The sequence below is a fragment of the Trichechus manatus genome, unplaced genomic scaffold (assembly GCF_000243295.1).
Source record: "Trichechus manatus latirostris isolate Lorelei unplaced genomic scaffold, TriManLat1.0 scaffold00026, whole genome shotgun sequence".
Lineage (NCBI taxonomy): Eukaryota > Metazoa > Chordata > Mammalia > Sirenia > Trichechidae > Trichechus > Trichechus manatus.
In genome coordinates, this window is record NW_004443962.1 from 5,595,196 (window position 1) to 5,609,092 (window position 13,897).

General features: G+C 40.7%; 2 protein-coding genes across 3 annotated transcripts in view; both read left to right on the plus strand.

The window, feature by feature from the left end:
- Positions 1 to 2,265: 2,265 nt before the first annotated feature.
- On the plus strand, positions 2,266 to 5,880 carry SMCO1 (single-pass membrane protein with coiled-coil domains 1). The gene is made up of 3 exons (XM_004373591.1): positions 2,266 to 2,315; positions 4,835 to 4,984; positions 5,436 to 5,880. The coding sequence occupies exons 1-3, from the start codon at positions 2,266 to 2,268 to the stop codon at positions 5,878 to 5,880; spliced, it is 645 nt and encodes a 214-aa protein (XP_004373648.1).
- Positions 5,881 to 10,082: 4,202 nt separating this feature from the next.
- The window catches only part of RNF168 (ring finger protein 168), a 37,719-nt gene continuing 33,904 nt past the window's right edge, over positions 10,083 to 13,897 (plus strand). The window contains exons 1-2 of one of the 2 annotated variants that reach the window (XM_023728756.1): positions 10,083 to 10,456; positions 10,541 to 10,876. In XM_023728756.1, coding sequence (XP_023584524.1) covers positions 10,576 to 10,876 — 301 coding nt within the window. In that variant the 5' untranslated portion in view covers positions 10,083 to 10,456; positions 10,541 to 10,575. Of the gene's footprint in view, positions 10,877 to 13,897 lie in introns of both variants that reach the window. The other variant, XM_004373708.2, reaches the window with a different exon arrangement.

Genomic DNA, 13,897 nt, shown 5'->3' on the forward strand with positions numbered 1-13,897 from the left:
GGGCCATAGTACACCTCCTCTCACATTTCATGGGCTAGAATTCTGCTACCTACCCATCCTAAACCAATGATAATGAAATTGTTGGTATTGGCTTAGTCTGATCAAGATTTACCCCCCTTCCCCTGAGACAGGGGAATGGCCCAGCCAGCCCTGAAGCATATGGCTGCTCGATACCAGAACAAAATTTGGATTCTGTTAATGAGAAAAAAGTAGGGGGGGTGGGTAGGGAGGATGGCCGCTGGGTGGGCTGCAAATTTTTCCCACTTAGTCAAAGAAGGGCTTGATTCCTTCAGGATATCCAAACTTTTCTGACGTTTCATGTGAGACTCACTGACTCCAGCCCCCAGAGATATTTGAAGGAAGTTATAATGTTTCTATATCTGTTCCTCTGCTCTTCCTTTCCGATGACCAACACTGTAATTGAAACTCTCATCTGCTCACATCTGAACTCTGACAGCAGTCTCCTAAGCAGCTTCCCTGCTTCTGGTTTTATTCCCACTTGGACCCAGCCTAAACACCATTGCCAGATTAACTTTACAGAACCAGTACTTAATATATGTCCAAACTCTTTAGCCTTTCCATCTAGAACCATTCACTCTTGCAATCCTTGTTTTCTGTCTCCCTCCTAGTATGTTCTTTGAGGGCAAAGATTCTGCCTCATTCATCACTCTATTCCCAGTGGCCAGAACACCTTAGCTTTCTTTCATTCATAAGTTTCATCCATTCAATACATATTTATGGTGTCAGTAAATATTGAATAGGTGAATAAATGATTCAATCAATGAATAAATCTATGATCTGGTTCTTACCAATTTACTTTTTTTTTTCTTTTCTCACATGAATCATTTGTTCAAAACCCACTCATTGTTTCCTGAACATCGTGTACATTTGCCACATCCATGATTTTGCTCAAACAATTTTTCTGTTTGGCAATACCCTTTACTCTACTCTGATAATCAGAGACTTACATATCCCTGTGAGGCGAAGCCAAGTCCCACCTTCAGTGTGAGCTTTTCCTTAATTATCCAGGACTCCACTGACCTACTCTCATCTATGATTTTTATGGTCTGCATCTATTTAGCACATAACATTTGGTAGTATGGTTTTTCTTTTTAAGTATATATCCTATCTGTCCAATTAAATTTTAAATCCCTTAATAACATGAATTCTGTTTATACCTGTTTTTCCTTCCACTACCTAACCTAGTACTGTTGTTGTTGTTGGGTGCCAATGGATCAATTTCAACTCATAGCATCCCAATGTGACAAAGCAGAACTATCCTATAGGATTTTCTAGGCTGTAATCTTTACAGGTGTCTTGGAAGAAGTACAACCAGAATGTTCCTTAGAAGGAAGGATGACGAGACTACGTCTCACATACTTTGGACATGTTGTCAGGAGGGATCAGTCTCTGGAGAAGGACATCATGCTTGGTAAAGTACAGGGTCAGCGAAGAAGAGGAAGACCCTCAACGAGATGGACTGACACAGTGGCTGCAACAATGGGCTCAAGCATAACAATGATTGTGAGCAAGGCACAGGACCAGGCAGTGTTTTGTTCTGCGGTGCATAGGGTCTCTATGAGTCAGAACCGACTTGATGGCTCCTAACAACAGCAATCTTTACAGGAGCAAATGGCCAGGTCTTTTTCCCACCGAGCTGCTGCCTGGGTTCAAACCACCAACTGTTTGGTTAGCAGCCGAGCGTTTAACCATTGTGCCACCAGGGCTCCTGTAATCTGGTACTAGAAGCTCTCTTTCCGTAAACATTTAATAGTTTCTAATGATGGTTAGTTAGATATTTAGCTTTGATATAATACATCATAAAAGGTCTAGGTCTTTTTTTAAACTTAATTTAGGTTATAACTGAATAACAAAGCTGTGAAAATTTGAGAGTAATTAATATTTCCATCAGATTTTGTCCTAACATATGTATACACATGTACACATATACACATTTACCAGAATATACACAGAGCCACAGTTACAGATGGTTGTTGTGCTGTGTTGACGTACTACAGCTCAATTTTTAAAGGCAAATATGACAGTGCCTTCCAGGACACCTGTGTTCACATGGGCAGTTCTTTGAAACTATATTTGGATGTACAGGCTATTAAAAGCTTCTTGTACTGAGTGACCTTCCAGGCAGAATTTAGATCGAATGCCCATGCTACTACTGCCTGTTGCTGAGTGGAAGACGGCGGAAAACCCTGGATTCAAACCTCCACTGGGTTTTTGTTTTGTTTCGTTTCATTTTGCTTTAAGAAGATGAACAATGAAACCACAACACTGATATCCTTGAAGGAGGCAATGAAAAGGTCGCTAAGGGCTACAGGGAGGGACTAAGCGTGGGTCTGCTTTTCTGGGAAGATGGGTAAGAGAAGCATGAAGAATAAAAACAGGCAAAGAGCTACAGATGTGCTAATTAGATTTCTGCCTCTGTTAATGCAGTTCAAGTCGTCTAGGTTAAAAGTATGTAAATTAAAAATAAAGTCTACTCCCAGGAGCTATAATTCCATTCAATTTATTGAGTACCTACTATACATTGGATACAAAATGCCAGGAATACAAAAATAACTAAAATACAGTTTCTGCCATTAAGGAGCTCACAGACTGTAGGAATGACAGATGTATTAAAAAGTAAATATGATTTAATGCAACTGACCTTATAATGGTGCTGTTCCTAAAGTGTTATGGAAACATGAAGGAGCATCAGTTAATTTTGTCTTTGACACTAGGGAAAGCTAGCCTTCCTAGAGGGGCATTTAAGCCAGTTATTAAGGAGTAGGAGTCTTCAAGGAGGAAAAATATGGAAAGAAATTCCATAGGCTGAGGAAACAGTAGAAGTAAGCCGTAGAGGCTTGGAATTGCGTACTGTACTCAGTCATCGACTAGATGGCTCACATGATGTGTGAGAGGTCTGGCAGAAGATGGCCCAAAGGGTAAAGGGCTTTGTAGTCCTTGCTGAGGAAATCTAACTTGGCTCTGCTGATATAGGGGTGACATAAAAGGCATATAAGCAGTGGAATTGCATGATTAAAATTGTGTTTTAGAAAAATATTTCTGGAGGATGGATCAGAGATGGCAGAGACTAAAAGCAAGGGTCCAGTTAGGCTATTGTAATCCTAGGTCCTGCTAAAAGATGAAAAGGAACTGGCTTAGTGGGGATGGATTAGAGAGACATTAATGATGAGGAAGAAAAACAATGGTGAGGATTATTCTGAGATTACTAGTTGAAGAAACTAGATAGATGGGGGTGCTATTAATTGAGCTGGAGCATTGTTATAGAAAACAGGCGGCACTCAGATTTGTAGACATGTTGTTTATGTCTTATTCGGAATGGCCTGGGTATGTCTTTTGTTGAGAGGATTCCAAAGAACTGTTGCAACTGTAAACTTTTATACTGATTGACAAGCTACAGTTCACCTCTAGAGTTCAAGCTAAAGATGACCCATGAGCAATTGCTAAACAGATAATACAAACAATATGCCAGATGGCATGATTTGGACTATGAGACAGAGACTGCTGGTATATTAGATCATGCAGACTTAGACTCCTGCAAAACACACACTTCATACTGAGCCTTAACTATATGTAAATAAAATCCAACACAGTGAGAATATTCCACCACAGGAGTCTAAGCCATTTCTGATGGTGGGGAAAATAGTTGGTTCAACTTAGAACAGGTGGAGATGTGCAAAAGAGAGCTGAAAATAGAAGTTTAGAGCTCAGGTGAGAGGTAGTAACTGCAGCTGAATTAGTTGTAGGAGAAATTTCAGACCAAGAAGAGAAGATGGCCAAGGAGGGAACCCTGGGCAACTGCAGAGGTATCCAGGTCACTGGGGACATGGAAGCTCAGGGAAGTGTGTTTGTGTATCCCTTCCTTCGTGAAAGACTATCTGGGTGGCTTCAGCCAAGTGAGTTCTGGCGCTCCAGTTCTTTGTGTTTCGAGTAGGCGTAATTCCAGTGCTATAGCGCCCTCTGATGAGCAGGGCTGGTGAGAGCTACTCAGATCCCCATGTTGGGTTACACAGCTCAGCATCTCATTCACATCACAGATGTCAATCATACAAAGAATATTTTATTACTTTTGGGTAAAGCCTCTGTTAGGTGTTGGGGAATGGGCGTAAAGATGTCCAAGAAATAGTCTCTGGTCCCCTCCCCCTAAAAGCATATAATTTGATGAAAAGCTAACTCTAGAAATAAAGCAGGATGCAGGGAGTGACCAGTGGTTGAGGCAGTCCTTGTGAGGGAGAGATTGGAGGGTGAGGAGCTCTTCAGGTAGAGAGGCTGGGGGATTCAAGGAGGAAGTGGGATTTGAGCTAATCCTTGAAGGAAGAATAGGATTTGGATAGTCTGAATCTGGTGGAGAAAACTACCTTATTCAAAACCTGGCCTCAGCACTAGCTAGCTATATGACATTAGGTCTCAGTCTTTTTGAGGCTCAATTTCTCTATCTGAAAAATGGTAAAAATGACTGCTTAACTTCTTGTTGTTATTATGAGAATCAACTACAGTAATGCTTGTATAAAATATTTTTAAAAGTGTGAATAACAATACAAAGACAAGATATGGCAGATAATTTGAGAAATTCAACAATTAAATAACTTTTTGAATTTTTTATTTTATCTGAATACAAGGAATTATCAAGGAACACAAAGAATGAAAGAACTAGGATGGTGGCTAGAGGGAATGACAAACGGGAACATCTGTTCACAATTTTAAATTGAAGTAGTTACCCCAATACAGTAGTGGTTGTCTTCAATGTCTTAGAACCTTCTTTTAAGGAAAAAACCTCACCTGACCTAAACTAACCCTTAATTCTTTTATTCTATAGAGTAGACGACAAACTCCAAGCTTTAGAAGCACAATTCAAAGAACTGGACTTCGCCAAGGATAATCTGACACAGAAATTTGAATATCATAGCCAGACTTTGGCAAGCCAGGCAGCCCAAGAAGAGATGTGGAGAGCAGTTCTGGCCCTCAAGTGAGTATCCAGTGAGAAATCGGTGGGATTTTGTGGCTTTGTGAGAGCTTGCATTGGTCATTCCAGAATTTCTTAATATGCTTCCAACAATGGATTCTGAAGAAATGACATTTTCTCAGGTTCATTCATTCAAAAAAAAGTTTGAGAGCCTATTTATATGCCAGACACTATGGTACACACCTCCTCACAGAGCCTCTTGCTTGCCAAAGTCTTACTAACACGGAGATGGATAATATCACTCCCCCGTCACCGAGGAACTTATAGTATGGTGGCCGGAGAGCTAGGCTGTCCAGTTTAGTACGGGCTCTATTTCTAAACTAAGTATTTTCTAAAATACAACAGCTAGTTTTCCTGGTGGGTTTGTACGTCTTTATGTTATCCTAATAGAGTCTATTCTCTGTTTGTACATAAAGAGTTCTACTGTTTAAGAAGTTCTCCACTTTTTTTATAGGTTCACTTCAGTGGAACTGAATATTTTGTACAGCTATGTCATTGAAGTACTCATCTGCTTACACACTTGTGTACTTGAGAAGCTGCCAGACCTGGTGAGAGGTCTTCCTACCTTAGCCTCTGTCCTGAGACGGAAAGTCAAGAACAAGCGCATCGGAGTTGTGTGGGAGTCTGTCCTGGAGGAGTTTGGGCTGCAAGAAGGAGATATCATAGCACTGTGTACCTTCTTTATTGCACACGGTAACAAGGCAGAGCACTACCCTGCTAAAGTGAGACAGACGTCCATCAGGGACGTCACTTTACTGATCACTACCATGGTGAAGAACCAGGCTCTGCAGGATGGTTTGCTGAGGGCTGTTCAGGTAACTGAGAAGGGGAAAGCAGCCAGGGCCTCCAAAGAGCAAAAGTCATCCCTAAAAGAGTTGATACCATCAGTTAAAAACTAACCTGACACCCTATCACCTAGCAAATCCACTTCTAGTAATTTATTTTGCAAATGGGAGGAAAAAAAAGTATGTGTAAATTTATTCATTAGAGATTTATTTTTATAATAAAAGTGAGGGGAATGTTAAAGAAATTGAGATAATTCAATACAATAAATACTTTCTGTATAGCCATATAGGAGAATGAAGAAGCTGTTTGTGTAATGATACGGAGTTATCACCAAGAGGAATTGTTTTTTTAAACAAAGAGATATATATATATAGTCTTGTATATCCATAAACTGCTTCTGGAGACATACATAAAAAAATAATAAAATTGGTCATCTTGGAGAGGAATACTAAGAGGCTAGGGGTCAAAGGTAGGATGGAATTTTTTCACTGTTTATCTATTTTGGATATTTTAAATTTTGAAACCCTTGAATGTATTACCTATTTAAAAAATAAACAATAAAAAATGCCTAACATATATAATAGGGAACCTGGGTGGCGCAAGTGGTTTGCAATGTGCTGCTAACGTAAGGTTGGTGCTTCGAACCCACCCAGTGGCACCATGGAAGAAAGGCCTGGTGAACTTCACAGTAAAGATCATATCCAAGAAAACCCTATGGAGCAGTTCTACTCTGTAACATGTAGGGTCACCATGAGTTGGAATTGACTCAATGGCAACGGGTTTTTTGGTTTAACATGTATCGAGAAACGCTATAAATTGTATGTTGATGTATACTTTATCTCTAGTACAGTGCCTTAGTTATTTATACTGGAAAGGGAACGCTCGCACATTGACCATTTATTTATCATATTTACTGAACACCTAATGCCATGTGCTAAGTGCTGCGAGTAATAGAAACATTTAAAAATGTGGACCTTGTCCTCAAGGCAAGGATTAAGTGTTGATGCTTTATTTGGGCGGTGCAAATTTAGGGCAGCAGAGTGAGGAAACAGGGAATTTAGGCAGGGAAGGATGAGAAGTAATAAGTAATAGCATTATCTTGCTGCCCCCCCCCTTCAAGATGAGCCATGAGAGACACAGCAGATTGCTCACTGGGTACAGCCACTCAGTCTCGTCCATCTCCAGATTCATTGTTTGTGGAAACCATGCCTTGGAAGGAAGACGGAGAGGGAATTCATCTGTATTCCTTGCCCACTCTACTGTTTTAAACTCATCAAAATTTGCTCCATGGGAGTTACCCCTCCCACCCCATAGTTCTGAACTACTCCCAACCCAGAAAACCACTCCACAAAAATAGAAGAGAAAGAAAAGTTTTATTATTGAATAAGCATCAAACCAGAATGTGATGTATCACAGGCAATCCGCTAAAGAGATTTGCAAAGACAGGAATAAATCTTGTCCTTTATATAGCTGAGTAGATACAACTTATTACTTTCACATTTAAGATAAGATTGCTGATTTTCTAATATCTTTATGGCAAGATACCTAAAGTTATGCTAATCTCCTTCTAGGAAACTGGGAGGGAGAGGTGGGATCTTCCTTGATGATTACATTTCAAGAAAGATGGCTCCCAGGTCCTTGAAGAAACATCCTTGATTTACATAATGTCTTAGTTATCTAGGGCTGCTATAACAGAAATACCAAAAGGAATGGCTTTAACAAACAGAAATTTATTCTCTCACAGTTTAGGAGGCTAGAAGTCTGAATTCAGAGCACCAGCTCTTTCTCTCCATCGGCTCTGGGGGAAGGTCCTTGTTTCCTTTCAACATCTGTGGGCCCAGCATTCCTTGGAGATCTCCACGCGTCTTGGCATCAATCTTCCCCTAGGTCTAGGAGGTTCTCAGTGCAGGGACCCTGGTTCCAAAGGACGAGGCCCCTCTTCCTCTGCTTGCTTCTCTCTCCTTTTATCCTTTGTAAGATAAAAGGTGTGACTTAAGCAAGGGTGTGACTTGAGTAAGGGTGTGACTTGAGAAAGTGTGGTGCCACCGCACCCTAATCCCACCTCATAGAGGTTTTAGGATTTACAATGCATAACATGGAGGATAGTTAGATAATATCACAAAATGGACGATAATTACATCAGGTTACAAAATGGAAGACAGCCACACAATACTGGGAATCATGGCCTAGCCAAGTTGCCATATACTTTCGGGGGACACAATTCAATCCATGACACATATTTTTCAGAAAGACAAAGATTCTACCATTAGAAGTTATCTAAAGTGAATTCTGAAAGAACAGGGGTGGAGGGGAGCCTCTTCCTTTATTTTCAAAAGGAGAATTAAAACCTCTTATTTTCAATTTGTATTTTTCCTTACGATGACTGGGTGAGTTTAGAGGAGGGAGTATCACTGTGTGATCTGAGAAATGCTTCCTGGAGGAAATGCATTGAATTGATCCTTGAAGTAGACAAAGTCACAAAGCAACCAATTTAGGATGAAACGAGAAAGAGAAAGCAGTGGAGTCCTGGTGGCGCAATGGTTAAGAGCTTGGCTACTAACCAAAAGGTTGGCATTTCTTGGAAACCCTATGGGGCAGTTTTACTCTATCCTATAGGGTAGCTGTGAGTCAGAATCGACTCAACGGCAACTTTTTTTTTCTTTTTTTTTTGAGAAAGCAATGGCATGAAAGCAAAAGATGTAGATGACAGTGAGTAGGCTATGACTGAATCAAGTTCTGTTTAAAAGAATGGTACACACCACTGAAAAAGCAGATTGGGGCTATATTAAGGAGCCTGGAATACCAAGCTAAAGTATTGATATTACAGACAACTGCATGACAACCAAAGTTTCCCAAACCCACATTAAAACAAAACAAAACCTCTCAAAACTCTACCAAGGACTCACACACTTCCTTGGTTTAATGTGGAAACCACTCCTGTCCCCAGTCTGAATGCCCACAGCAAACCCAAAAGACATTAAAGACTACTGTCATGCAGACGCTTGTCTTTTCTCTTCCTCCACACCTATTTAACATTTCCTCAGAAAACTTCCAGTTGCTGTAGAGTGGATTCTGACTCATGGCAACCCCACGTGTTTCAGAGTAACACTGTGCTCCATAGGGTTTGGTGGCCCAGTGGTTAAAATATTGGCGGCTCACCAAAAGGTCGGAGGTTCAAACCCATCAGCGGCTCCAGGGAAGAAAGATGTAGCAGTCTGCTTCTGTAGAGATTTACTGCCTTGGAAACCCTGTGGGGTTACTATGAGTAGGAATGAACTCCACCGCAGTGGGTTTGGTTTGGATTTCCATAGGGTTTATCAATGGCTGTGACCTTTCAAAAACCTTAGGCCTGGTTCTTACATACTAGGGCTCAGACTATTTACTCCCCTCATTTCCTCGCTGAAGTTTGCATTTTTTCCTAGAACTCAATTTTACAGAATTAGTTGTCACTTCAAAAACTTAGTGCCAAAGTGGAAAAACTTATTCAAAATGTAATAAAATATGAAACTACTTTTCTGATAGCCTCCTTTAAAAGGCTGCCTCTTCCAGATTGAGTGTATTATAAATGATGCGCATGACCCGGATAAGCTCCGCAGTTTCTCTCTCAAGCAGATGGGCCTGACGCCATTAGGATGGAACGCAACCCTAAAATGACCCATCTGTGGGCTGCAGACTTTAAGAAGGCGCTTTAAGGCCCTGTGCCTGTTAAATTGTCGCAGGTTTGGGGATCAATCCTTCTCGGCAACACTTTTCTGAGAACTTTGGAAAGCGACCTAAGGGGCTTAGTTATAAATTAACAAACAAAAGATTGAGGAGTACTGGGGGAAGAATAAAATAAACATTACTGCTCGAGTTTGTAATGTTTTGAGATTTCCCCTCTCCTCACAACACCCCGGGATTCTGCAGCCTCGGGTTGCAAAAAGCGCAGAAGACGGTCAGACCTCCACCCTAACTGAACAAGGAGAAGCCTCCTGTCAATCGCTTCCCCCAGGAAGGGGCGACTCTCGGGAAAGAGCGGGAACCGGGGGCTGCAGCGCGAACAAGGGGCGGCAGCGGGAACACGGGGCAGGACCGAGCGGCGCGCGTAGGCCCGGAAGTCCCGCCCGGCTGAACTTCACAAGCCTCAGTACTCGGTTCTGTGGGTGGGAGGTGCCCTTTTTGGCGGGCAGTCGTGACGTCACTTACCCTTGTGGGGGTTGCTACGGCACCACCGCAACAAATAGGCTTTTAGGCTCGCAGAAGGGAGGGGAGGGGCGTGGCACGGAGCATCCGGAAACGGCGCGAAGCGCTCGAAAGCTGGAACTCCCGGGCTCGCGCGTTGCCACCGTAGCAACGGTAAAACGGAAGTCCAGCTCCAGCCGGAGCCCGGTGTCCGGGCGGAAACAGTGTTCTTCCTGGAGCGGTGACCCGGTACCTTCGCGCCTTGGCAGCTTTGGGCTTTGATGCCCGGAGCTAAGAGGGAGCACCCTCACCTGGTAAAAGGGAGAAGGAGAATTTGGCGCGTACCTCTGCCGCCCCGGGAAACCAGAGCCCACTGTCAGCACTGCCGCAACGGCGAAAACGTTCATTTATTTTCTTATACGACTTTTGTCTTGAAAATGGACTGATACATCGTTATACAACGTATTACTGTGTATCCAACTCTGACAGCTCCTTTTTGCTACGTTTGATGCTCATCTCTGAATTCTGGTACGCTGCTGGGCATAATATTCTAGCACAAAACTGTTTTCTTTTTCTATAGTTGGGCCGAAAATACGATTGCTTTTCTTTCAGGTGCTGATGTTGAATAGCTTTCTTAGCATATTAAAATGGCTGTACCTAAAGACGCCATCCCTTCCTTGTCGGAATGCCAGTGCCAGATCTGCGTGGAAATCCTAATCGAACCCGTAACTCTACCTTGTAACCACACACTCTGTAATCCATGCTTCCAGTCGACTGTTGAAAAGGCAAGTTTATGCTGTCCCTTCTGTCGTCGCCGGGTCTCTTCGTGGACTCGGTACCATGCCCGAAGAAATTCTCTTGTCAATAAGGAACTGTGGGAGATAATTCAGAAATACTACCCAGAAGAATGCAAACTTAGAGCCTGTGGACAAGAATCACAGGAAATTGGTGAGTAAAACTCAGCGTGTTTACTGGTCCAAAAAAAAAAAAAAAACCCTTTAAATAGTGAATCACCACTTCTCCTTTTAAAAAAAGAAAAACAAAAACCATTAGTATTTGGCCAGATTGTGCTGGGGGGTTTGAATTTTATGGTCCTCAAAATGTCTCTTGAGGTCAAGGGCAAGATTTTGTTCATTGTTATTATGCCTAAGCAGTGGAAATTTTATGAATTGTATTCATTGTATGCATTATATGCGTGTTGTCGTTTAGAGCTTCAGTCTTATGAAAAATTACATAAATATTCACACATGAGCAATGCAACAACAGTCAGAGTAAGGAAACTCCAGAATTCTTGTGTTAATATTTCTTTTATTTGAATTACTTTCTCTGAGTTTATTTGACTGTACATCTCCTTTCATTTAATTCTTAAGCTTGCAGCGAGCCGAAAATAGCTTTCTGGTACCATCTAGTTCAGTCATTTTTATTCAAAGCCCTCCACAGTGTGGACTCGGCAGCTATTCAGTGTGCCCCAAACTGAATACTTGACTCCAGCTGCTTGCCTCCACTGATGTGATCAATAAACCATGCAGTGTTTCCTGTCTAGTCTTTCAGTGTGGGGCCTGTGGGCTGGTGTACCCGACTTTTCATGCTCTGAATGCATTTATGCATCTCAAGTGGCTTGTAAAATGCTAAGAAACTAGGTATTTAAACAGCTCTAGAGAATTACTTTGTAAAACAAGTCATCGCCTGATTTACCTATTTTTAATGAAGTTGAATTTTTAGATATTGGGTTTCTTTCTTGTTTTAGAAGGGAAAAGTATCATTTGTAATGCGTGAAAGCTAGACTGAGAATTATTCTTCATATGAAAAACATTAGCAGTTGCCAAATGCTAAAATCAGCTCTCTTCTCTTGCCTCAGAAAGTGCTGATTCAGTGACGCATCCAGATTTTGAGAGAGAATTGGCCAGTAAACATAAGCTTGCTTTACTTATTTTTATTGTGCTTTAGGTGAAAGTTTGCAGAGCAGATTAGATTCCCATTCGATAGTTGGTACATAAAGTGTTTCATGGCCTTGGTTTCATTCCGCATAATGTGTCAGCATTGTCCCCATTTCCGCTCTGGGTTCCCCATTTCCTTTTGTCCTGATTTTCTACCCCTTCCTGCCTTCTCATGTTTGCTTTTGGGTAAATATTGCCCTTTTGATCTCGTATAATTGATTGTTCTAACGAGTATGTTCTTTGGTGTTACTGTTTATCTTATGCGCTTGTCTATTGCTTGGCTGGGAGATGGTCTCTGAGAATAGCTCATAAGCTTGTTTTTTAAAAATTTATTTTGCAAAGTGATCATGTCACTCGTAGTTAAGAATACATCACTGAGATGTTGGGAAGCTATACTACAAAATAAATCATGACTTATTATGTTAAAAAAATTTTAATTTACTGATGATCAGGAATTCTCATATTTAAATATAAGCTGGAGAAATGCATTTCAGGACCAAAAATGATACATGAATTATCCTTATTGCTTAGAATAAAATTGTTATACTTTGTTACAGAATACAACAAACATTGTTACATAATGTTCTTTATACTAGAGTAAGGATTCAAATGTTGATTGTATAATTTTCTCCTTGAAATGCTTATGCATTTCTCTGTGCTGTATTATCATTTGATTATCCTTTGCTTTGTGTTATTTGTAAAATTTTCTATTTCCAAGACTTGCCAATGTTTAACTAACGTTAGAGTGTCTAATACATTGCAAGTACTGTGCTGGGTTCTGTAAGGAATAAACTTTGTCTTTTTATGCCCACAGTAGAAGCTAAATACATTTTTATTAATATGAAATATATTTTAGACCCTACAACAGTCATTAGAGTACAAAACACATAGTATGTCTGTATAGTCATTTTTTAAAGTACAGTAATTTCTAGTGTATCCACACCCACTTGCATACCCATCAGCACCCATCAGGACAATCACTTTTAGATCATTTTCATCACCGCAAAAGGAAATTCTGTACCCATTAGCAGTTGCTCTTCATTCCCCCCTTCCCTACCCACTAGCAACCACTATTCTACTTTCTGTCTCTTTAGATTTGCCTATTCTAGACATTTCATATAAATGGAATCATTCAATATGTGATCTTTTGTAACTGGCTTCTTTCACTTAATGTTTTCAAGGCTCATTTGTGCTATAGCATGTATCAGTACTTCATTACTTTTTATGGCCATATAATGCTCCATTGTATGGATATGCCACATTTTATTTACCTATTCATCACCTGATGGGCATTTAGATTGTTTTCACTTTTTGGCTATTGTGAATAATGCTGCTGTGAACATCATGTACAAGTGTTTGTGTGGACATATGTTTTCATTTCTCTTGGGTATATATGTGGGAATGGAATTGCTGGGTCATATAGTAACTCAGGAGCCCTGATGCAATGGTTAAGAGATTCACTGCTAACTAAAAGGTCGCAGTTCGAATCCACCAGCCGCTCCTTGGAAACCCTATGGGGCAGTTCTACTCTGTCCTACAGGGTTGGTATGAGTCGGAGTCAACTCGACGGCAATGTGTTTGGTTTTTGGTTTTGATTTATAGTAACTCAGTGTTTAACTTTGAGGAACTGCCACACTGTTTTCCCAAGTGGCTGTGCCATTTTACATTTCTGCCAGTAGTATATGACGGTTCCAATTTTTTCCACAGCCTTACCAACACTTGTTAGTGCCTGTCTTTTTTATTAAATCATCCTAGAGGGTGTGAAGTGGCATCTCATTGTGGTGTTGATTTACATTTCCCTGATGAGTAATGATGTTGAGCATCTTTTCATGTGCTCACTGGTCATTTGTGTCTCTTCTTTGGAGAAATATCTATTCAGATCCTTGCTTGTATTGTATTTTATTTATTTATTTTTAATGACTTTTTTTAAAAATTTATTTTATTGTACTCCAGGTGAAGGCTTACAGAACAAATAGTTTCTTATGAAACAGAAGTACACATGTTGTTTTATGACATTGGTTAACAACCCCAC